Genomic DNA, 26,780 nt, shown 5'->3' on the forward strand with positions numbered 1-26,780 from the left:
GGTAGGTTCTTGTTCACACTCGTAGATATCAGGAAACAATTCTGGAGATGGCCGCACTAGGACCAGATACAAAGGAAACAGGACTGCCCGTAGTGGGACCAGGAGACCGGGTGTAGCTAACACAGACTAGGTTTCAGGATTAGGATACTGCCGAAGGGGTCACAGGAACAAGGATAAATTATACTAGGCTAACTGGAGCACAGGATAAGGGAATAACTTTAACAGACTAAGGACGCGGGACCTGGCAACACAAAGTTGCACACTCCAACACCACTAAGACTGCAAGATAGGGGTTGCTCAGGCTTCTCCATACTGGGGAAGGGTGCTTTTTATACAAGATGCCTCCAACCTATTGACTGGGAGACACCTTGCAGGTGATTACTTTAAATGCCTCCCAGCTGTTATCTGGGTGCATTTTACCATATGTGCGATTTCCCTTTAAAAGCTGGGGAGCGTGCGCACTAGGCGCACCACCAGAACACAATGTGACGTGCACAGGGGACGAGAAGGCAGCTCATGAGGAAGCTGCTGTAGCCGGGGTGGTGAATTAACTGGCGTGCCCATCCCCAAATGGTGGGAGGTTAGGAACCATGAGGAGGCGCCGGCAGACCCTCTTATTCAAACCCCCGGGGATTTTTGCAGAGAAGATGGAGCCAGATTGCTTTTCCTGAACTCAAACAACCTCTCATTAGGACCACGTTCACTTCAAGCCACTGAAAGAAAGGTTACATCTCCCAGCTTCTTCTTAGCCATGATGCCTCTCATCGGCTGGACAACCTTGGAGCAGAACGGAGCAGATTTGGAAACAGGAACCTTAACTTGCTGAGTCTCTTAGTCCAGCAGTAATAGCTGTCCCCCTGGAAGAAACAAAGATGGATTGGGACTCCTTCTCTTTGTCGTTGGACAGTAGAAACTCAGAAGAAGCCTTTGCGTTGACATTAGTACAGGGTGGGACATTTATATGGATACACCTAAATAAAATGGGATTGGTTGGTGATAGCAACTTCCTGTTTGTGGCACATTAGTATATGGGAGGGGGAAAACTTTTCAAGATAGGTGGTTACCATGGTGGCCATTTTGAAGCAAGTCATTTTGGATCCAACTTTATTTTCCAATGGGAAGAGGGTCATGTGAAACATCAAACTTGTTGAGAATATCACAAGAGAAACAATGGTATTCTTGGTTTTAACATAACTTTATTCATTCTTGAGTTATTTACAAGTTTATGACCACTTATAAAATGTGTTCAAAGTGCTGCCCATTGTGTTGGATTGTCAATGCAACCCTCTTATCCCACTCTTGACACACTGATAGCAACACTGCAGAAGAAATGCTAGCACAGGCTTCCAGTATCCGCTATTTCAGATGCTGCACATCTATCTTCACAGCATAGACAATTGCCTTCAGATGACCCCAAAGATAAAAGTATAAGTGAGTCAGATCAGGAGACCTTGGTGGCAATTCAACTGGCCCACAATGACCAATCAACTTTCCAGGAAACTGTTCACATAGGAATGCTCGGACCTGACACCCATAATATGATGCACCACCACATTATGGGTGTCAGGTCCGAGCATTCCTATATGAAGTGGATTGGTCATTGTGGGCCAGTTGAATGGTCACCAAGGTCTCCCGATCTTGGGATCAGAAGAATCCAAGACCTGAGCAAATTGTCATGTCTGCAGGTGGCACACATGGTTGGTGGACCCACTGTGCCACTGTGCCAGACTAGAAAGGGGTGTAGCTAAGCGGCTATGTGGTGTTCGCTGGAGCTCCTCATAGTAGGGACAGACTAGGCTGCAGGTAGCCACCTTGTGCCACTCTTAGCCAGACTGTAGCTGGGTTCTTGTTCACACTCGTAGATATCAGGAAACAGTTCTGCAGCTTGGCCACACTAGGACCAGAGACAACAGAAACAGTACTGGCCGCACACACCAACACCACTAAGACTAAACAAAGGGGTTGCTCAGGCACCTCCCTATTGGGGAGGGTACCTTTTATACAAGATGCTTCCAGCTATTGGCTGGGAGAAGCCCTGCAGGTAATTACTAATGCCTCCCAGCTATTATCTGAGGGCATTTTACCATGTGTGCAGTATCTCTTTAAGAGCAGGGAAGCACATGTACACTAGGTGCACCGCTGCAACACAGTGTGGCTTGCACAGGGGAGGAGGAGGCAGCTCACGAGGAAGTGGCTGGGGTGGTGAGTAAGCCGGCGTCCCCTCATGGAGGAAGGGGACGTTACACAAGTATACATCAACCTGATCAGCTAGTCCTGCTCTATAACCCCCTGCCTGCTGATCAGATATCATTACAGGTTCCTTTTAACATTCAGTAGTTTGTATAGCTGGGCATTTTACCACAGGTGATTACACCATTTATAGCTTACATTGATCCACATCTATCAGTCCACCATCTTCTGAATTCTACTTGTCATGCCAAAGACATGTCATTTTTTCTCATTGAATTACAAATCCTTGTAAAAAATAAATTGCAAAGCAATAGTTTCTCTAACCTAGAATATTATTATTATTATTATTTATTATTATAACGCCATTTATTCCATGGTGCTTTACATGTGAGGAGGAGTATACATAATAAAAACAAGTACAGTAATCTTAAACAATACAAGTCACAACTGGTACAGGAGGAGAGAGGACCCTGCCCGCGAGGGCTCACAATCTACAAAGGATGGGTGAGGATACAATAGGCGAGGGCAGAGCTGGTCGTGCAGTGGTTTGGTGGATCGGTGGTTACTGCAGGTTGTAGGCTTGTCGGAAGAGGTAGGTCTTCAGGTTCTTTTTGAAGTTTTCCACAGTAAGCAAGAGTCTGATATGTTGTGGTAGAGAGTTCCAGAGTAGGGGTGATGCGCAAGAGAATTCTTGCATGCGATTGTGGGAAGAGGAGATAAGAGGGGAGTAGAGAAGGAGATCTTATGAGGATTGGAGGTTGCGTGCAGGTAAATACCAGAAGACGAGATCATAGATGTGTGGAGGACACATATTGTGGATAGCTTTGTATGCCATGATTAGGGTTTTGAACTGGAGTCTTTGGGTAATGAGGAGCCAGTGCAGCGATTGACAGAGGGGAGAGGCTGGGGAGTAGTGGGGAGACAGGTGGATTAGTCGGGCAGCAGAGTATAGAATAGATTGGAGGGGTGCGAGAGTGTTAGAGGGGAGGCCACAGAGCAGGAGGTTGCAGTAGTCAAGGCAGGAGATGATGAGGGAATGGACTAGGGTTTTTTTTCTTGGTTGAGGAATGTACGGATCCAGAAAATATTTTTGAGTTGAAGACGGCATGAAGTGGAAAGGGCTTGGATATGTGGTTTGAAGGAGAGATCAGTGTCACGGATTACTCCGAGGCAGCGAGCTTGTGGGACTGGAGAGAGTGAGCAGCCATTTACTTTAATGGATAGGTCTGTTGGGGGGGGTCAAGTGAGATGGGGGTAAGATGATGAATTCTGTTTTGTCCATATTGTGTTTTAGAAATCTAGTGGAGAAGAAGGTTGAAATAGCAGACAGACATTGTGGTATTTTGGTTAGTAGGGAGGTGATATCTGGTTCAGAGATGTAGATCTGTGTGTCATCAGCATAGAGGTGATATTGAAAGCCGTGAGATTCTATGAGCTGTTCCAGGCCGGAGGTCTAAATGGAGAAGAGCAAGGGCCCTAGGACTGAACCTTGCGGGACTCCGACAGATAGGGGGTGAGGTGAAGAGTGGGTGTGAGTGGGAGATGCTGAATGTCCAGTCTGTTATATATGACGAGACCCAAGATAGGGCCAAATCAGTGATGCAAAGAGATGAGAGGGTCTGTAGTAGTAGGGAATGGTCCACTGTCAAGGGCAGAGGACAGGTCCAGGAGGAGGAGGACAGAGTAGTGTCGCTTGGCTCTAACGGTTAATAGGTCATTAGTGACTTTAGTTAAGGCGGTTTCAGTGGAGTGATGCTGCCAGAAGCCAGATTGTAAGCAGTCAAAGAGGGAGCAAGAAGAGACGTGGGAGGACAGTTCAAGATTGACGTGTTCTTCCAGTAGTTTTGAGGCATAGGGGAGATGTGATATGGGGCGATAGCTAGATAGAGGATGGGTCAAGAGGGCTTTTTGAGGATAGGTATGATTGAGGCATGTTTAAAGCTTGAGGGGAAAACACCAGTTGTTAGTGATAGGTTGGAGAGATGTGTTAGGGTTGGGATGAAATGGGATTGGGTCAAGTGCACAGCTGGTGAGATGTGATCTTGAAAGTAGAGTGGAGAGTCGATCTTCTGTAATGGTGGAGAAGTTTGTTTTAGAGGAGGAGGGCGAGGGCTGAGCAGTTAGGAGGAAGGGCTCTGGGGGTTGTCGACCAAAACTGTCTCTGATGTTATCAATCTTCTGCTTGAAAAATTAGGCAAAGTCTTTGGCCGAGATGAGTGGAGAGAGGGTGCAGGGGGACAGAGGAGAGAATTGAAAGTGTTGAATAACTGTTTAGGGTTGTGAGACATGGAGTATATGAGAGATGAGAAGTATGTTTGTTTTGCTGCAGCAAGTGTGGCCTTGAAATTCGTGAGGAATGCGAGGAAGTTCTCGTTGGAGTGTGATCTTTTCCATCTCCGCTCAGCAACCCTGGTAGCCCGTCTCAGTTCTTTGGTCAGGCTGGTGTGTAAGGGCTGTCTGTTGATTTTGCGAGCTTTTGTATGTGTGAGAGGGGTGACTGATTCAAGAGCTGCAGCTATTGTGGTGTTATACAAAGCGGCAGCAGCATTGACATTGTGTAAGGAACTTATGTTTGTAAGAGGGAGAAGGGATTCAGACAGTGAGTGTAGATCAAGGTGTTTAAGATTTCTGCGAGAGTGTGCAAGTTTGTGGAGTGGGGATTGTAGATAAGGAGTGGAGAGGGAAGAGAATGTATGCAGGTTGTGGTCAGAAAGAGGGAGAGGTGAGTTAGAGAAGTTAGATAGGGAGCAAAGGCGAGTGAAGATGAGGTCCAGTGTGTGGCCATCTTTGTGAGTGGCTGCAGAAGACCATTGATTGAGGCTGAAGGAGGAAGTGAGAGATTGAAGTTTAGTGACAGCTGAGAGGGATGTGTCAATTGGGATGTTGAAGTCACCCAAGATGATAGTGGGGATGTCGGCGGAATGGAAATTAAGTAGCCAGGTGATGAAGTGGTCGAAGAAGGCGGTGGCAGGCCCTGGGGGGCGGTAAATGATAGTTAGTTGGAGGTTGGAGGGGGAGTAGATGCGCCCAGAGTGCACCTCAAAGGAATGGAGGGTAACAGAGGATGGCAGTGGGATGTGGATGAAGGAGCAGTTATCTGCCAGGAGAAAACCAATTCCTCAGCCATGCTTGCTGCTGGGACGGGGTGTGTGGAAAAGGTGGAAACCACCATACGAAAGTGCAGCAAGAGAGGCTGTGTCAGATGGGGTGAGCCAGGTTTCAGTGATGGCGAGAAATTAAAGTTTGTTAGTAATGAAAAGATCATGGATGTAGGAAAGTTTGTTTCAGACAGAGCGAGCGTTCCATAGGGCTCATGTTAGAGGGACTGGGGAAGCGAGGGCTGGGTGAATGGGTATATGGTTAGAGAGGTTACGGAAATGTGTGATAAAGCATGGATGGGAGGTAGAAATGACTGTGGGAATGTGGTGAGGAGGACCAGGATTTGGAGAAATATCACTGGCAGTGAGGAGGAGCAGAGAAAGTGTTAGCATGTGGAAGCAGGAGAGGGCATGAGGGGGCTGTCTGTATTTGGAGACAGGATATAGAAGAGATTTAAAAATAATTAAATGGACATGGCAAATAAATTAAAACTAGAAAGAAAACACTTACAGTAAGGCCTTATAAATACTGAAATATGTATGACATAAAACATTATTCAGTGCAATGTGGATCATATTCTAGGTTTGTTTAAAAAATGAGTTGATCTGACAATCGTTTGTGGGACTTGGATTAGAGAACATATGTTGGACGGTGTTCAGATAGAGAACAGACCATTCCTGGCCATAGACAGAGACATACAAAGTTATTAGGAAACAGGAAGTGAGACTTTGTCTCAGCTCTATTAACGCCCTTTCTGAAAACCATAAATTCGAGTGTTGATCTGTGTGATCAGTTTTTATTTCCGGTGTAAAATGGGAACATATTTTATTACTATGAAGGAGTTTAAGAAATCCAAGAATAAATATGACTTCAGATTACTGCTAAAGGATAAGGATACTGAAAACAACTGCTGTGTGAAGTAATACTTTGATTGTTATTATTTATTTGGAGCTTTGAAGGATATAAAGTTGTCATACAGAAATGTTCATTTCTCACACATGGATAAAAAGTTCTTACAAATGCTCCTCATATCATACCTCCTAACTTTTGAAGAAGGCTAAGAGGGGCAAAGTCAGATTTTTTGTCATGCCCCTGACCACACCCATTTCAGAACTAGTCACACCCATATCCACGCCCCAACCACACCCATTTAGCACAGCTGATCACACTGTTTCATAAACAATAATTTTAAACAGAAAAAAATATGGCCACACAGTGCTCCATACTGTATAATGGCCCCACATGATGCTCAATACTGTATAATGGCCGCACAGTGCTGCATACTGTATAATGGCCCCACATAATGCTCAATACTGTATAATAGCCACACAGTGCTGCATACTGTATAATGGCGCCACATGATGCTCCATACTGTATAATGGCCCCACATGATGCTCAATACTGTATAATGGCCACACAGAGCTGCATACTGTATAATGGCCCCACATGATGCTCAATGCTGTATAATGGCCACACAGTGCTGCATACTGTATAATGGCCCCACATGATGCTCAATACTGTATAATGGCCACACAGTGCTTCATACTGTATCATGGCCCCACATGATGCTCAATACTGTATAATGGCCACACAGTGCTGCGCACTGTATAATGGCTCCACATGATGCTGCGTACAGTATAATGGCCACACATGATGCTTCATACTGTATAATGGCCCCACATGATGCTCCATACTGTATAATGGCCCCACATGATGCTGTGTACAGTATAATGGCCCAACTGGACGATGCCAGTGTACAGTCGGGGCTGTGGATGTGTTCCAGCAGCTCTGCTTACAATGCAGGCAAAGATTTCACCACCTGTCGCTGTCCATGCTGCCTCACAGATCCTGCACATTGCAATGTAGCCCAGCTCTGCGAACTCTGCACGCACTCGGACAACACCACTATCTATTGGTTCCACTCCATAACTGCTGTAGTATATAAAGGATATATATATATATATATATATATATATATATAGTGCCTATGACTAACAGGCTACACTGGATTGCTCTAACTGCTGGCACGACTCCTGGTTATAACGCCTTGTACTGTAAGCACAGCAGGGCCAGTTGCATGTATGTGTGCAGTATACACACACACACCTGTACCTCAGAATGTCCTCTCTCCCTCTCTGAACAGCCGTCCCGGAAGAAGAAGATATGGAGGGGCGTGGCCTAATACAAGGGGTGTTAGCTGCTTTTGCTGGCTGTGCGGGAGAGGTAGAGTCCTGTGAGGGACTGCGGGGCACAGCCTCAAAATTGGGACAGTCCCGCAGCATGAGGGACGGTTGGGAGCTATGCTCATATAGCCCTGAAGTGAGATAAGATCATATCTACTATATAATTGTTTAAGGGTCACTTCCGTCTGTCTGTCTGTCCTGGATATTCATTGGTCGCGGCCAGCCAGTGGGCGTACACAAAAGGGCAGGGGAGGCCAGGAAGTATGCAGAGCCAGCCAGAAGCGCTGCAAAGGGGGCGGAGTCACCATGATGAGGGCGGAGGCAGCTGGGACCATGGACACTGTTGGGCCTGCCTCGCCAAAAAGCCGGGGACTAAATTACTGGCTGCGGGTCGCGGCCAGCCAGTACAGACCCAGCCAGGAGCGCTGCAAAGGGGGTGGAGTTGCCATGAGGAGGGCGGAGGAGGCCGGGACCATGGACGCTGTTGGGCCTACCTTGCCAAAAAGCCAGGGACTAAATTACTGGCCGCGGGTCACAGCCAACCAGTACAGGCCCGGCCAGAAGCACTGCAAAGGAGGCGGAGTCACTGTGAGGAAGGCAGAGCCGGCCGGGACCATGGGCGCTGTTGGGCCTACCGCCACCAAAAGCCGGGGACTAAGTTTGCGGCTGCAGTCAGTGATGACGGCCACGGTTATTGATGATGGCTGCGACAGCAGCAAACAGCGCAGCACATGCGGCGGTGACAGCTGTGGAAGGTGAGTATATACTACGTGGGCTGTGCTATATACTCTGTGGCTGTGCTATATACTCTGTGGCTGTGCAATATACTACGTGGCTGTGCAATATACTACGTGGCTGTGCAATATACTACGTGGATGGGCAATATACTACGTAACTGGGCAATATACTACGTGACTGTGTTATATACTACGTGGCTGTGCAATATACTACGTGGCTGTGCAATATACTACGTGGCTGTGCAATATACTAAATGGCTGTGCAATATACTACGTGGACATGCATATTCTAGAATACCCGATGCGTTAGAATCGGGCCACCATCTAGTTGTAATGATAATCCTAACAATTTTGTATATTTCAAATCACTTAAAAGTTACCTGTCACCAGGAATAACGATCTTAACCAGCTGATATGGGGTTAAGCTGCAGGCTAACAACGTTATGATGCTGGACGCAGCTGAATGCAGCAGGGAGAAATGATCTTTATTTTCCCCGCCAGCATTCGGTATTCAGTCATAGCGGCAGGGTGGCACTGGTACAACCACTGCTCTGACTATGCAGAGTGGCTGCTGTAAGTGTGCCCCCAACTCTGACTTGACAGCCGGCCATAATGTAGATCCAGTGTCAGTCAGGGCCAGGGCCGCAGTTACAGCAGCCGCTCTGTATACTCAGAGTGTGACTGAATCGGCTCCGCCGCCACCCCTATGACTGAATAACGAATGCTGGTGGGGAGAATAAAATCATTTTCTTCCTGCTGCATTTAGCTGCGTGAAGATGCCAGACAACATAATAACGCTGTTAGCCTGCAGATTAACCCCATATCTGCAGGTTAACAGCATTATTTCTAGTGACAGGTTCCCTTTAGAAGGAATCTGTCAGCAGTTTTACTATTTAATATGTGAGCAGACTGATGTAGGGGCAGAGAGTTTGTCATCTACAGATCTTTGCAGAATGCGGAATACATGGGCTGTACTGTGCTAACAGTAGCTTTTAAGGGTGTGTTAAATCAAGCCTAACATATTGTACATTCAATACGATTTGTAGACACCATGGTATAGAGAAGGAGAAGCTCAGCAGACTGATATATGGTTTTCCTGGAAAAGATACATTTAACTTCCATCTTATTCATAGAATTCCGTAGTGTTTGTATACAAATGAGTTCAGTGGGCAGTCCTACTCAGTGCTTGATAGCTGTTTCTGCATGCATAGTCATGGATGACTGTCAATCACTGAATAGGACCACCTACTGGACTCATGCATTCAAATACCAAGGATATCCATTAATAAAATACAATATTTACTAAAACTTTTCCCATAAAATATATATGTAATGAGAGTAGTGAAACCACTGTGCTGTGGTTCAAGGAAAGCCTGGGGGGAGTGACCTGAATCTTCACTATGGTCCATGATGGTGGGGTTAGGACTGGCTCCCAATGGACACCAGGTGCTACTCCAGGACAGACCAATGACGCACGGCTGCTGACCCTCAAGGGACAGTAAGCTTGAATGTCCCAGTAGGAGAATACAGCTGATGCATTTAGGCATAGCAAGAATACAGGAACTACAGATGCAGGTGGGTATGGCTAATATATAGCTGTTATACAGATTGGTCCAGCTGATATACAGGTTGGCACGGCAGGTGCAGGTGGGCCCGGCTGATATACTGATTGACATAGCCGGTGTATGCGGGTCCAGCTGATATATAGATTGGCATGGCAGGTGCACGTGTGTCCATCTGAAATACTGACTCACAAGGCAGGTACTGGCACAAAGGTTAGGGACGGGCAGTCACTAGCGGAACTAGACGGGAACTACCGGACAGGGATCTGAGAACTAGCAAGCGTGTTGGTAACAAACTAACAACATTGCACAGACACCTTCATGCAGGTGGAGGTGCCTATATTAATAAGTGTCTCCTAGCCATTGGCTGGCAACACTTTAGGACAGCCCCTTTATGAAAAAGGTAGCTTGCGTGGCCTAAACATAGGGCCCGGGGATCTGCGCAGTCTCCAAGCTGCCAGAGAGAAAGGAGGAGGAAGTACGGGATGGGGCCCGCGGCGGTGAATGAGTCGACGCCCCTGCCAGGGAAGAGAAGCCGCATGCAGGGACGCCGGCGCTACAATATACTAATCTGATCAGCACCTTCTGCGCTATAAAATCCTGCCTGGAGATCAGATACCATTTTCAACATGATAGGTTCTCTCAGTGGCCTAACTAGAGTCAGAATGGCCCTAAAATTTTTACCTGGACCCCCATCTGCATGTTCACCCCACATATATGTTCACCTACCGTGTAATGACGTCCCCATCCCGGTGCCATCCTGTAATAATGTCCTCCATCCTGGAACCCTTCCAGTAATAATGTCCCCGATCCTGGACCCCTTCCAGTAATATTGTCCTCCATCCTGAATCCCTTCCTGTAATAATGTCCTCCAACTTGGCCCCTTCATATAATAATGTTCACCATCCTGGGCCCCTTTCTCAAAGGATATGTGCACACATTGCGGATTCGATTGCAGATTTTTCTGCATTTTACCTGCAGATTCCCTGCGGATTTACTGTGGATTTTGCACAGATTTTGTCTGTATTTCACCTGCATTTTTACATCTGCGGATTCCTATAAAGGAATAGGTGTAAAACGCTGCAGAATCCGCACAAAGAATTGACATGCTGTGGAAAATAAACTGCAGCGTTTCCTGCCCGGGATTTTCCGCAGCATGTGCACTGCAAATTTTGTTTTCCATAGGTTTACCTGGTACTGTACAACGCATGGAAAACTGCTGCAGATACGCAGGGCCAAATCCGCTGCGGATCCGCTGCCAAATCCGCAATATGTGCACATACCCTAATTGTGTTCCCCGTGCTGAGCCTTTTCCTATAATTTCCTTTTCCTGGAGCTCTTAGTGTAATAATGTTTTAAATCCTGAGCTCCTTCCTTTAAGAATGTCCTCCATCCTGGGCCTCTTCTTGTAATAATGTTCCCAATCCGTTCCGGTAGAATTACCTCTGTTCTTTTTCAACACATTAAAAAAAGAAAAAGATTATACTTACCTTCCCGTGTTCCCTGAAGGCACGGCGTCCTCCTTTATAGCTGGCGCAAAGGCCGTCAACTGACTACGGAATGCCTGCCACGGGTGGCTCATGCCATGAGCTATGCCACGAGTGGTTCACTGCCATGCGCCGTCTGTGACAAGCACACTGATGTCCGCTGCTGGTCTCTATCGGAGGGCCCCACTCCTGCCGAGGCCCGGTCGCTGTTACACTTATGCCCCTTAATTCCCTTTAGCATTGGAGGTTGCTTCACATTACACAATGTTTGATGGGAAAATAGTGCAGTATGCAGCGATACTCTTCATGTCTGTCATAGTGATGGACACCACTGTGAAACCTGTATAAACCTATTAGAAGTCACTGGCTTCTGTGTTGTGAATTCTGTGGCAGAGCTCCCTCCTGTGGTCACAAGTGGTACTTCGGCTGGTTCTCTCTGTGAGCTTCCGTTGGTGGAGGAAAGTGGTACTGCGGCTTCTGAGTTTCCTTCCTCAGGTGATGTGGTGAAGTCGTTAGGTGCTGCTCTATTTATCTCCACCTAGTGCTTTGATCCTGACCTCCAGTCAATGTTCTAGTATTGGACCTGTTTCCTTCTGGATCGTTCCTGTGGCCTGCTGCTCTGCATAGCTAAGTTCCTCTTTGCTATTTGTTTGCTGTTTTTTTTTGTCCAGCTTGTCAATTTGTTTTTTACTGCTTGCTGGAAGCTCTGGGACGCAGAGGGTGTACCTCCGAGCCGTTAGTTCGGTACGGAGGGTCTTTTTGCCCCCTTTGCGTGGTTTTTGTAGGGTTTTGTGTTGACCGCAAAGTTACCTTTCCTATCCTCGCTCTGTTCAGAAAGTTGGGCCTCACTTTGCTAAATCTATTTCATCTCTACGTTTGTCTTTTCATCTTAACTCACAGTCATTATATGTGGGGGCTGCCTTTTCCTTTGGGGTATTTCTCTGAGGCAAGGTAGGCTTATTTTCTATCTTCAGGCTAGCTAGTTTCTCAGGCCGTGCCGAGTTGCATAGGGAGCGTTAGGCGCAATCCATGACTCCCTTTAGTGTGGTTTGAGAGGATTAGGGATTGCGGTCAACAGAGTTCCCATGTCTCAGAGCTCGTTCTAGTTTTTTGGGTTATTGCCAGGTTACTGTATGTGCGCTGACCTCTATGTCCATTGTGGTAGTGAATTACCTTTCATAACACTTCTGTTTTGAATAATTGTTCCATGTTTCAAGAATATGACAAGTAGAAATCAGTTTTCCATTTCAAAGGTGCCTGTAGTTTTAAAGGGAACCTGTCACCTGAATTTGGCGGGACTGGTTTTGGGTCATATGGGCGGAGTTTTTGGGTGTTTGATTCACCCTTTCCTTACCCGATGGCTGCATGCTGGCTGCAATATTGGATTGAAGTTCATTCTCTGTCCTCCATAGTACACGCCTGCACAAGGCAAGATTGCCTTGCGCAGGCGTGTACTATGGAGGACAGAGAATGAACTTCAATCCAATATTGCAGCCAGCATGCAGCCAGCGGGTAAGGAAAGGGTGAATCAAACACCCGAAAACTCCGCCCATATGACCCAAAACCAGTCCCGCCAAATTCAGGTGACAGGTTCCCTTTAAGGACAGAATAAATGCAAAATGTTTATTTGTGTTATGCCTGCGGGATTGTAGTCTGGAGAGAATTGTCCATGCTTGTTTTTTTATATATAAGTATATCCAAGGCTTATGCAACTGATGGAATTTGTTTGTGGCTGTGTTTTTTATTTCATACTTGGATTACTGCATTTTTTTTGTTGTTTCTCAAGTGTTTAAGTTGTTGACATGTGACATTGGTTCTGTGTAACAATGTGTGCCACACATTGAATTTTGAAAATAGTGAAAATAAGTTCACCCTTCCAGCAGTCACTTGACTACTAGTTATTACTTATTTTCAATTCATCCTAATGAATCTATTGATAACACCATGGTTGCAACCCCAAAATGTACAATAATATATTCTTTATACTGATATTACTGCAATATACACATTTGTTTAATAGTGAAATGATGGCTTATAACCAGTGCCTCACATTCTGTAAAAGCGGACGATGTCCGTATTCCCTTATGTATTAAATATTATCAATTACACAGGTCTACAAAAAATGTTTTTAGCAATCATCACAGATGACTTTGTACTTTTCGGAATCATCTTTTTATCCTGATTTCAAAAATGTATATAGTTTTTCTGTAGCACGTAAAGTTTCCTTGGAGCTGCATCATTATTATACGGTATAGGAAATATGCTGGCAACATTGAGAAAACAGTAATCTACATATCAGAAAAAAATGCTTCATCATACAAAACAGTTTTTATTGAACTAAAAAAATTTCACATGCAAAATAGAAACCAAAATATGAATGGAAATTAAAAGTTCTTGACATTAGACTGTCGTTGATACGATTTTTCAGGGTTGTCCCTATATAACATCCAACAGTAATTTGCCATCATTGAGTCATTCCAAAAACCCTGGTAGCGGTGTTACATTACTTTAATGTCCTAGTGAAACGTTCACCTTGTTCATCACTTGTTACTGTACATCCCCAAGATTTTGAGGGAAGAAATCTAAATGTCAATGCAAAAAGTGTATTTTCAGAGACATGCGACATCCGAGACACTGGTATGCATTTAGCAGTTCATCAACACCTTCAACATATTCTGGAGATTTTTTTTCCTTAGAAGTTTTCACAGATCCACTTGAAGCTTTTCCAAGATCTCAATTCCTGATCATTTAGAGTTCCTTCAAACACATCATCTCTCATAAGCTCTCTGATCTGAGGACCAGCAAATACAACACTGCATAGGCCGCATCAATAGTAAAAAGTTGGTCACACAGGGTTAATAGCAGCGTTAATGGAGTGTGTTACACCGCGGTCAACGCTGCCATTAACCCTGTGTGAGCGCTGACCGGAGGGGAGTATGCGGGAGCCGGGCACTGACTGCGGGGAGGAAGGAGCGGCCATTTTCTTCCGGACTGTGCCCTTCGCTGATTGGTCGTGGCTGTTTTGCAGCGACCAATCAGCGACTTAAAAGTCTACATTGATATTTTATGTCCAATAAATTGTAGATAACGGTAGACTTTGCATAATGTGGCTTACCATTTTTTTTACTTACTCAGAGGTTCATTATTCTAGACATTTAAGAAATAATATTAAAATATGTTGGTGTAATTTATATATAACAATAAGCTTACGTGACAATAAGGTGGAGTTTAATTTATGCTCTCTGAGCAAAGTTAGGATTAATAGCTGGGAACTTGCTTTGTGGACCGGGAAGGCAGATGAAATGTTTCTTAGTGTGGTATTTTGTCAAGAAATGTTCTTACATTTAAACAAAGAGGGCGCAAGTATGTTTGGGTTATTTGATGTATGTTTTCAGGCCGCATAAATTGTTATATCCTTCATCCTCACCTCTTGCCTACTTCTATTCTATTCTACTTGACTGCAAAAAGCTCTTGTTATTGATAGGCAAAGTTAGTTAAGCATGAGATGTTTCAAATGAACACAGTTGGGAAGCAAAAAAGGGATGTAATGGAAATTTCACACCTATTTATTTTGTTGGACTCAATCTGGATAGTGTTAAAAAACGAGAACACTAGATTGGTAGAACATTTACGGAACTCCTACGTAATCATGCTATAGTTGTAGCTGCCACCCCTCAGACATTAAACAGTGCTTCCCCTCTCCCTTCCAGTAGTGCAGCAGTTTTCTGCAAAAGCAGTCTATGCACACTGCCTCCATAATATTAAGTGCTCTCCCAAATGAAATGGCAGCAGTGTTCACACCTTCCATTTAGTACTAAAAAAAGACCCAAAGAGACACTATATGAATAATACAGTTACAGGATAATAGACCATAAATATCTTTGTACCGTGTTAGCCAGTAGATAGAAAAATATTTAGAACTGAGAGTCCTCAGTGGTTGATACCTTTTAATGGCTAACTGAGAAGATGGTAACAAATTGCAAGCTTTTGAGACTACTCGGGTCTCTTCATCAGGCATAGACTAATATAAAATCTGAAGAATCACATATTTATTCTGTGATTGCTGTGTTGTGTATTGATATGTGATTCTTCAGATTTTGTATTAGTCTATGCCTGATGAAGAGGCCTGAGTAGTCTCGAAAGCTTGCAATTTGTTACCAACTTCTCAGTTAGCCATTAAAAGGTATCAACCACTGAGGACTCTCAATTCTAAATATTTTTCTAGGATAATAGACCAAGAGCCACGTGAAACATACAGTTGAATTAAACCTTCAATACAAAGCACAAAGAGGAAAAGAGTTAAAACACTTTAAAAAAAATGCCACACACAGAAATCAAACTGGTTCATCAAAAGTGTCCAGAATTACCTTCTACCACACCTGTAAACAAAGGTCCCTGGCCAATATAAAAAATCATCTAAGTACCACACAGCATAAAGTGCAGTTCTGTAGTGTAACAAAGCATGTACATACTTTATTTTACAGATCATAGGACGCACCAGATTATAAGACATTTGGTGAGAAAAAAAGGAAAAAAACTTTAATAAAATGTTGGTGCTTCTAATAATCCATGTTTCTTATTGCTTAAAAGGGTTGGCGGCTGCAGTGGAGCCGGGTCCCATTATCGCTGCTGGCGGAGGCTGCGGACCCCAGGCTTGGAGGAAGGGATATTCAGAGGTGCAATGCTGTGGGTATTCGGTGGTGCGGCATTTTGTGAAATCCCAGAGCCCTTGCACTTCCATGGTTTACATTCCGGAAGAATGGCCCCGGGGGCGGTGCAGGTGTAGGTTAAGATCTCGATGCCGAGATCTGGTCTCGCAAAATCTTGGTGCCGAGATCTCCATGTGCGCATGCGCCGCCCCCAGTGGCTATTTTGCCGGAGTCCACCGCAATATAACCATGGAAGTGCAGGGGCTTCGGGCTTTAAAAAAATGTCGGCGGAGCCCCCACACTACTGAAAGCCCTCAGTGTCGCACCTCAGAAACCCCCTCCTCTGAGCTTGAGGCCCACAGCATCGCCAGCAGCAACCCTTGAACCACGTTCCACTGCAGCTGGTAAGGTGTATTCACCCCAAATTGTGGGGAAAAAAGTGAGTGTTAGAATCCGAAAAATACCATATATAAACACATACTAAAACCAGAAATAATATAAAATTAAGTATTGGTACCTTCCCTCAGTAGTTACAGAGCTACCTTTCACATGTAACCATATTGCTTAAAAGGGAAGCTATAATCAGAAAATTACCTATTGCTTAAATTTTTTTGTGTTAAGTGTTTTTTTTTTTACAATGTTTTTTGTTTCCGATCTCACAATCTGTTTTTTTAGGCTCCATTGTCTTGTTTCATAAAACAAACATGTACATTAGTCACAATGAACAGACTCTGACCCTTCTTTTGTAGTGGAGCATATAATGTTTTACTTTGGTCTCATCTGACCAGAGCACCATCTTCCACATGACATGTAGGGTACAGAGCATATATGGTGTGTGGAAGAATGTTCTCTGCTCAGATGAAACCAAAGTAAAACTTTTAGAGCTAAATGTAAAACGCTACGTGTGGCGTAAAACTGACACTGGGCATCTCCCTGAAAACACGATCCCCACCAAAAAACATGGTGGTGGCAGCATCATGCTGTGGGATGCTTTCTGTAGCAGGGATAGGAAAGCAGGTTGGAGTTGATGGGAAGATGGATCGAGCTAAATACAGGGCAGTTGTGGGGAAAACCTGTGAGTGGCTGCAAAAGACTTGAGACTGGGGTGTAGGATCATCTTCCAGCAGGACTCTGAACCTAAACATACTGCCAGAGCTGCAATAAATGGTTTAGATCAAAGCATATTCATGAAATTGAATGGCCCAGTCACAGTCTAGAACTAAATACCCTTGAGAAGACTGCTACTCACAGATGCTCTCCATCCAAGCTCACTGAGCTGGAGCTAGTTTGCAAATAAGAATGGGCAAACATTTCTGCCTCTAGATGTGCAAATCTGGTAGAGACATACCCCAAAAGACTTGCACCAGTAATTGCAGCAAAAGATGGTCCTACAAAGTATTGACTTAGGGAGGCTGGATATAAATGCATGTCACAATTTTCAGAATTTTTTGCTACTTTGTGTTGGTATATCACATAAAATTCCAATAAAATACATTTAAGTTTGTGTGTGTAATGCGGAAAAATATGGACAATTTCACGGGTTATGAATACTTCTTCAAGGCACTTTATTCCCTCATCTGTAACATAAACCATGGCTTGATAGGAGCAAAGGCTCCAAATTGTTCCCATGTAATCCTCCATTAATATCAATGGATGTAGCTCCATAAGACAGAGAAAGGTTGCACACCACTTATCTCTGTCAGAAAAAAGTGAGTTGTTACTTCCGTAAAGATGGACAAATCTTCAAAATGTTATAGTAAGCAGCTCCAACGTTAAAGTATTTATCCGAGTAGTAGCTAAGGGTGTCATATATAAATAAATTAGTGAATAAAAGTAACTAAAGTGTTTGTTTTATTGACCGCCATGTAAAGTTTAGGTATAAATATTCTGTATGCTTCTCTGTTTCCTTGCAGCGCAGAGTGAAAGATGTCATTTCACCCATAGTTTTTGAAACCGCCTATAGTCTTGGAGAACATGTGATTGGGAAAGAGGAGAAGGACTTGCCTGCTCTGAAGCCTGTTCTTCGCTGGAAAAAGGGACAGAAAATCGCACAGAGAAATCAGGTAAGATTTCAATATGGCATTTATCTACTTTATGCTGGGTGATAATGCATGCCATTATACTGTATGTTTTTGTTTTATTTTATTTTTCTTTGAGGAACGTTGTATCTTCTTCTTTCCTGGTATGTTTAAAATGTTACAGTATTTGCTGAGTGTTCACACCATGTTACGGATAAACCACTGTTGGCAATATACCGCATATGCTCAAGTATAAGCCGTCCCCAGTATAAGCCAAGGCACCTACTTTTGCCACGGAAAACTGAGTAAGTTTATTGACTCGAGTATAAGCTGTCCTGATATGTGGCTCCCCTCGTCCTGTCCTGGTATGTGGCTCCCCTCGTCCTGTCCTAGTATGTGGCTCCCCTAGTCCTCTCCTGGTATGTGGCTCCCCCTGTCCTGTCTTGGTATATGGTTCCCTGTCCTGTCCTGGTATGTGGCTCCCCCGGTCCTGTCCTGGTATGTGGCTCCCCCTGTCCTGTCCTGGTATGTGGCTCCCTCGTCCTGTCCTGGTATGTGGCTCCCCCTGTCCTGTCTTGGTATATGGTTCGCCTGTCCTGTCCTGGTATGTGGCTCCCCCGGTCCTGTCCTGGTATGTGGCTCCCCCGGTCCTGTCCTGGTATGTGGCTCCCCCTGTCCTGTCCTGGTATGTGGCTCCCCCATCCTGTGCTGGTATGTGGCTCCCCTCGTCCTGTCCTGGTATGTGGCTCCCCTCGTCCTGTCCTGGTATGTGGCTCCCCCTGTCCTGTCTTGGTATATGCTTCCCCTGTCCTGGTATGTGGCTCCCCTGGTCCTGTCCTGGTATGTGGCTCCCCCTGTCCTGTCCTGGTATATGGCTCCCCCGTCCTGTCCTGGTATATGTGGCTTCCCCTATTATATGCATGGCTCCCCCGGTCCTGCATTGTTCAGCTCCCCCGGTCATGCATTGCTCAGCCCCCAGGTCCTACATTGCTCAGCTCCCCGTCTCGCATTGCTCAGCTCCCCAGGTCCCGCATTGCTCAGCTCCCCTGGTCTGCATGGCTTGGCTCTCCCGTCCCACATGGATCGGCTCCCCCATTGCTCGGCTCCCCCCGTGCCATGGTTGTATGCATGGCTTACATTGCCCCCCCTCTCCCGTCATACTCACCTTCTGTCGCTGCCTCTCTGTCCCTGCATCTCCGTTGTCCCGGCGCCGGCGGCTCTCCTCTCCTCTTCTCAGCGGTCACGTGGTACCGTTCATTAAGGTAATGAATATGCACTTAACGCCTATGGGAGTGGAGACGCATCCATATTCATTACCTTAATGAGCAGGAGAGCCACTGGCGCCGTGACAACGGAGATACAGGGTTGGAGATGCAGCGACGGAGGGTGAGTATGATGTCTTCTGTTAGCCAGCGGCTGCAGCTACAGCTGTCACTGTGCCATGGCTGCCAGCTCCTGCCGCTGCTCCATCGCTCCCCTCCCCCTCCAGCGTTCTGGACAATTTACTTGTGTATAAGCTGAGGGGGGCGTTTTCAGCACAAAAAATTGTGCTGAAAATCTCAGCTTATACACGAGTATATACGGTATTCTATTCACTATGTTATTCTGTATACTTGTCATGTTCTAGTCATTTACTAAGAGGTGAATAATGATCAAATTTACCATTGGTAGACCAAAGATATGGTGACTTTCTTCTCTGTGTTGCTGCTAATGGAATAAATATATGGGATTCTGCCTGAAATCTCAGCATGATTTTAATTTTTGCCGTGTATAAGGCTCGTTTTAGGGGCTCATCGACTGATGTGAGTGTTTTATTTAAGAGGGATCAGGGTGAAAACGTTTAGCAAGACATCTTACACAACCTTAGGCAACTTCTTAAGAAGTCTATTGCTATAAACCTTCCTGTAGGCTAAGCTTTTGTCTCTTTCTTTCTTCTCTTAATTGTAATAAACTTAAGTTTTAACCTAGAAAGTGCCATTGAGCTATTCTTGTTCTTAATACTTTTACAGCTAAATATTCTATTTTAATACAGTTTTACAACACTAGTTCTCAAAGAGTTCACTAGACTCTTGAATTGATGACCTGTTTGTTTTAATCCCTTTGTTCCACACTAATTTTCGGAACAAACTGATCAAAGCTGCAAAGCAAAACAATCAGCGCTGTAGCACCATGGAGAGACACAATTGTATGTACGTCAATGTGCCTGATTAAACAATAAACTGAGTCTTCTATCTGACCTTAAGGTACCTTCACACTCAGCAACTTTACAACGAGAACGACAACGATCCGTGACGTTGCAGCGTCCTGGATAGCGATCTCGTTGTGTTTGACACGCAGCAGCGATCTGGATCCCGCAGTGCCATCGCTGGTCAGAGCTAGAAGTCCAGAACTTTATTTCGTCGTCAGGTCGGCGTGTATCGTCGTGTTTGACATCAAAAACAACGATGCCAGCAACGTTTTACATGGAGCTAACAACCAGCGAGAATGAGAAGTGAGTCGCCGTTACATCACTGGATCGCTCCTGCATCGTTCTGGAGTTGCTGTGTTTGACGTCTCTACAGCGACCTAAACAGCGACGCTCCAGCGATCGGCTCGTTGTCTGTATCGCTGCAGCGTCGCTGAGTGTGACGGTACCTTTAGCATAGGCCATCAGTGGAACATCCCAGATATACATTGTTATGCTGATCAGATTTAGATGAATAAATATTTGAAACATTTTCCATTTTATAAACCTCAGTTGAAATTCATGGACTAGTGTATTTTTTTAATATTAATTATGTAACTATAAGAAAATATGTAACAACCTTATGTAATCTGTCAAAGCCTAATTAAAATAAAGCAAAAAATCACCCAAAAAGCAAAAAAGAAGGATGAAAATAAAACTCTAAATAAAACCAATAACTTTATCTTCATTTGTTAGGTAACATCAAGCAGCATAAAAACAGAAGACAAAAATGTGTGGCTAAGCACAAAACCAATACCCATAGAATGGTGACATTATACACTTAGAAAAATGTACTAGATACAGAAAATAGCAAAGTAAAATACAACAGAAGTACATAAAGTGCAGTCAGCATATAAATATAAATGCCTGCAGTAGATAAATAATATAGAATAAATGTGGGGACTAGTAAGATATTTCACTGGATTGCCAAGACCCCATTTTTGGAGCAATGGTAAGAGTCCCAGCTCAATCACCTAACAGTTGTCCCCATCTAAAGATTAGGTAATAATAGATTAAATTTACCAGATGTTACATTACATTTATATAAAACAGTTTGCTTGACATGATAAAAAATGAAATATTCTCAAAGAGGTACTGGTGATAAATATCACTAAACAAATGTAAGGATATCCTGGTGTAAATGTGGAAAGGGTCATGTCTGTTTAATTAGATTGAGTCCCTCTTTGCTGATATAAAGGATAACCTGTCACGATCCATGTTTGGATCTGTGGCAGATCTGGTTTCCTTCAGATTAAAACCTTTTCTCCTTTCAGGTCATCGGGGGTTAATGCAGTTTTTCCCCGGTGGCCGCTGGTGTAATTGCATTGCAGCTTGTTCTGCTGTTGTGGGTGGTGATCACTCCCACCTTCCTTTAAAAGGTCACCTGGTGCATCAGCTGACTGTTGGTTATACAGGTCCTTTGGATACCAACCTTGCTGGAATAGGAGCTTGCTTAGTGCTGTTGTTCTACAGCTGAATACTTATTCCTGGTGCCTTACTTTGCTGTGCAGTGCATTGCAGCAGAGAAAGCTAAGTGTGGTGTTATTGTTTCTTTGTCCCCTTGTTGTTTGTAACTTTCCCAGTGTTGTATTAGTGCAGCGGTGGGACCAGTGCTCTCACCTGCCAGTTCCCTACATAGGGATTAGAGCAGGGCAAGTGAGGGACTAGGTATCCTGGTTGGCGACGGGTTGAAAGAACCCGTATAGGGACGGTAGCAAGATCAGGGTACAGCCTCAGGTGAGTTCAGGAGGTGCCCATTCCCCGTTCCCTACCGACAGGGCCCACCGCTGTTAAAGTGTCCCCGGTGTACCCTTATGTGTTTCGTCGTTTTGTGACCGACCACCCACCAGGTCGTGTCACACCAGGACAGTCACAGCATGACATAACCATTGTAGACTGGAGCATGGAGTAACTCAGATCTGCAGTCTTCAAGGAAACACAAGCAATTATTTAATAGCTCATGTTTAACCCCTTTACAACCTTGGATTTTTCCATTTTCATTTTATGCTCCCCTCCTTCCCATAACTTTTTTATTTTTCTGTCAGTATGGCCAAGTGAGGGCTTACTTTTGTGGGGCGAGTTGTATTTTTGAACGACACCATTGATTTTAACATATAGTATTCTGGAAAACGGAAAAAAATTCCAAGTGCTGTGAAATTCCCCCAAAAAAGGGCATAATTGTTTTTTTTTTTCTTTTACCGTGCTCACTAAATGCCCGTACGATTCTCCATGTCATTATTTTTATTTAAGTGTTAAAAAAAATCAAAAGTTTCTATAAGAAAATAAAAAATGACTCAATTTTCCGAGACCCGTGGCGTCTCCATTTTTTTAAAATCTGTGGCTGGGTGAGGGTTTATTTTTTGCATGCCGAGCTGATGTTTTTTCGGTACCATTTTGGGGTAGGTATGATGTTTTGATCGCCTGTTATTGCATTTTATTGCAATGTTGCGGCGACCAAAAAAAGCGTAATTCGTTTTTGATTTTTTTTTTCTCATTACTCCGTCCACCAGTCAGATTAATTCTTTTTATGTTTTGAACGATCAGGCATTTCTGAAAGTGGTGATGCCAAATATATGTTTTTTTTAATTGTTTTATTTTGAATGGGTCGGAAGAGGGGTGATTTGAACTTTTATATTTTTACATTTTTTAAATATTTTTAAAAACTTTATTTTTACTTTTTACATGCTTCAATAGTCTCCTTAGTAGACTTGAAGCTGCGATCATTTGATCACTTATGCTACAGCCCTGCTATGTGTAACAAAAATGCGCATAGCAGTTTGACAGTGACAACCACAGGGGTCTCCTGCAGACCCCGGGTTGTCATGCCAACTCATCTGTGTCCCATGATGATGTGACTGATCAGCTGTCATATACCTGATGTCTTATCTATTGTACAGTGTCCATTTTAGGACATTATCCGATATCAAAGTCAAACATCAGAATAATGTCAGTTTGAGGCTAAATGACCTGTGTGAGAACTGACTTTGATATCTGACTTTAATATCTTACTTTAATATCTGACTTTGACATCTGACTTTGACAACTGACTCTGACATGTGACTTTGACATCTGATTTTGATAACTGACTTTAACATGTGACTTTGACATGTGACTTTAACATGTGACTTTGACATCTGACTTTAATATGTGACTTTGACATCTGACTCTGATATTTGAGATTAATATGTTACATTGATTTTGACTTCTAAAAAAAGAAAAAAAAAGTCCACTGTCTTCTACTTGAACCCAAAATTCTATTTATAGACGTCACTTAGCATTGAACTATTTATGTGATTTCCAGTGCAAACATGTGTCCAAAACTCATTGGGACTTTCACACAGACCTCCTCCAATCCAAATTTAAATGATGTTTGACTCTGATATCTGACATTCTTCACATAGCAGAATGAAAATCACAAGGACTTTCAGATACCCTGAGTATGTACATGGTTAATGTTATAAGCCAAGAAAAACTACCAGCCAGCATGTCACTTGAGCTTATGGCACAATGATAAAGCTCCTGCCTCATGGAGTGGAGCCTCTGAGTTTGAATCCCAGAAGAAAAATTAAACTTTGCTTTTTAGAATTATGCTCACTATTACACAAACTCCAGTGAGGTTTGAGTCTGATATCTGACATTCTGCACACATCAAAATGAGAATCACAATAACTTTTAGACTCCCTGAGTATTTTCTTGGTTAATCCCATAAGCCAAGAAATACTAATAGACAGCATCAGTAGACCCTATGGCTGAGTGGCTAAGTCTTCAGCCTCACAGAGTAGAGCTTTTGGTCTAATCCCAGAAGAAGAATTTTTTATTTTTAAAATTATGCTGGCTTGCACACAAACTACAGTGATGTTTTACTTTTAAACCGTGGCACTACTGGATGAGGTGCTCAAGTATGGTCCCAAACCGTAATATAGTAGAAACAACTTGGCACTCAATCGGATGACCTGAAGATAATTTTAATGCAGTAGTACAAAATACAACAGACGTGTCAGTCATTCAGACCTTCCTCAGTGTACTATGACAAAAGAAAATATCAAGAAGGGTAACTGAAGTTTATACATCCAAATATATATCTTCAGATCTTACTTTTAAACTTTTACAGTCTTATTGACATCCTGATGTGTTAATAAAGAGTACACAGGCTGGGTGCCAAAGTCAGATGTCAAAGTCACATATCAGAATCAGTTGTCAAAGTCACATATCAAAGTCAGATGTCAAAGTCACATATCAGAGTCAGTTGTCAAAATCAGATGTCAAAGTCAGTTCTGACATTATTCTGATGTTTGACTTTGATATGTGATCATGTCCTAAAATGTACACTGTACTATTGAAATTAGCCAGACAACCATCACTGCTGCCTCTCTAGGAATTGTTTGCCGGATGCAATGGTGATGTCAGTGCTTATGATGTGACATTTCTATTGCAGCTGGTAAACAATCACTGTAGCAGCAGTGGATACGCCTGGCTGTACATCTGCCTCCTATTGAGTTGAATTGGAGGAAGATGTGTAGTGCCAAACCTCGGCCACTACCAGAAGATGGAGCAGTTTTGCAAGTGAGTACTTCTGGCCATCAATAAAAGAGTAGTGGACAACCTCTGTAAGCTCAAGTTGAGCAGGGTTCATACACGGGACATTTCCAATGTATATCTCCATGCAATACTCAAGGTTGTTTAACCCCTTAACGACCGACGATATGCCTTTTAATGGCGGCAGTTAAGGGTACTAATTCCTGAGTGCCACTTTTTAATGGCAGTAAGTAAAGGCATAGCGCCCCCCAGCGTCAGAAAATCTCCAGTGTTGTGATTGCCGTTATTCACCGAACAACGGCGACCTAAAAAAAAAAAGGTCCCGTTTTTCATTTATTTCTCTTTTCCTCTGATATGGATAGGAGAGAGAAATGGGGTCCCCTAAGGCCCCCCCACAGTACCTCCCTTGTCACCGGATCCTCCGGCTACGTCCCCCGACGTCTTCTTGCAGGAAAAAAATGGTGGATGCACACACAGTGCTCCTGCCGATATCTCTGCCCGCCGGCACCCGGCAACACTAAAAGATTTTTCCTATTGGTTCAATTTGATCACTATAATAGATGCTATCACAGTGATCAAAGTAAAAAAACTGAAAATCAAACCCCCTTTATCACCCCATTAGTTAGGTAAAAATAATAAAATAAAAAAATGTATTTTTTTCCATTAGGGTTAGAGTTGGTGTTCGAGCTAGGGTAAGGGTTGGGGCTAGGGTTAGAGTTGGCTAGAGCTTGGGTTAGAGTTGGGGCTAGGGTTAGAGCTAAGGTTAAGGTTGGGCTAGTGTTATGGTTGGGGCTAGGGTTGGGGTTAGGGTTGTGTTGGGGTTACGGTTGTGGTGTTGGGGTTAGGGTTGGAGTTAAGGTTATGTTGTGGTTAGAGTTGTGTTGGGGTTAGGGTTGTGTTGGGGATACGGTTGTGTTGGGGGTACTGTTGGGGTTAGGGTTAGGGTTGGGATTAGGGTCAGAGGTAGGGCTGTGTTAGGGTTGGAGTTAGAATTGGCGGGTTTCCACTGTTTAGGTACATCAGGGGTCTCCAAATGCGACATGGCGCCCGCCTTTGATTCCAGACAATTTTGCATTTGAAAAGTCTCCCTCCCTTCTGAGCCCTGCCATGCGCCCAAACAGTGGCTTCTTCCCACATTCAGGGTATCGGCGTACTCAGGAGAAATTGCACAACAAATTTTGTGGTCCATTTTCTGCTGCTACCCTTGTGAAAATAAAAAAGTTTGGTTCCAAATTAAATTTTTTGTGAAAAAATTAAAATGTTCATTTTTTCCTTCCACATTGCTTTAGTTCTCGTGAAGCACCTGAAGGGTTGATAAACTTCTTGAATGTGGTTTTGAGCACCTTGAGGTGTGCAGTTTTTAGAATGGTGTCACTTTGGGGTATTTCCTGTCATATTGACCCCTCAAACTCACTTCAAATGGGAGGTGGTTCCTAAAAAATGGTTTTATAAATTTTGTTGTAAAAATGAGAAATCGCTGGTCAACTTTTAACCCTTATAACTTCCTAACAAAAAAAAAATATGATTCCAAAATTCTGCTGATGTAAAGTAGACATGTGGGAAATGTTATTTATTAGCTATTTTGTGCGATATGATTCTCTGATTTAAGGGCACAAAAATTAAAAGTTTGAAAATTGCAACATTTTCAAAATTGTTGCCAAATTTAGTTTTTTTCATAAATAAACGCAAGCTATATATCGAAGAAATTTTACCACTAACATGAAGTACAATATGTCACGAAACACCTTTCTCAGAATCTGTGGGATCCGTTGAAACGTTCCAGAGCTATAACCTCAAAGTGACAGTGGTCAGAATTGTAAAAATTGGCCTGGTCATTAAGTACAAAATTGGCTCTGTCACTAAGAGGTTAATTATCCAAGGATTTTCCTGACCCAGAAGATTTATGGCAGACGTTATAAAAATATAATGTTAATACAGGCCTCCTGGAAAATGCACGTATTATAGCTTAGATCAAGCTTATTAGTAGCACACTATTAGCCATTCTCTGATATTTGTAATTTCTATAAATAAAGTATAAAGCCTAGATAAATATAACCTTGTATTCACTATTGTATGCACTTGATGACAATACTGA

General features: G+C 43.6%; 1 protein-coding gene across 1 annotated transcript in view; it reads left to right on the forward strand.

The window, feature by feature from the left end:
• ITGA9 (integrin subunit alpha 9) overlaps positions 1-26,780 on the forward strand; it is a 720,867-nt gene that overhangs the window by 323,514 nt on the left and 370,573 nt on the right. The window contains exon 16 of the mRNA XM_069730329.1: positions 17,821-17,970. Coding sequence (XP_069586430.1) covers positions 17,821-17,970 — 150 coding nt within the window. The remainder of the gene's footprint in view (positions 1-17,820; positions 17,971-26,780) is intronic.

Source organism: Ranitomeya imitator, chromosome 6 (assembly GCF_032444005.1).
Source record: "Ranitomeya imitator isolate aRanImi1 chromosome 6, aRanImi1.pri, whole genome shotgun sequence".
NCBI classification, from domain to species: Eukaryota; Metazoa; Chordata; class Amphibia; order Anura; family Dendrobatidae; genus Ranitomeya; species Ranitomeya imitator.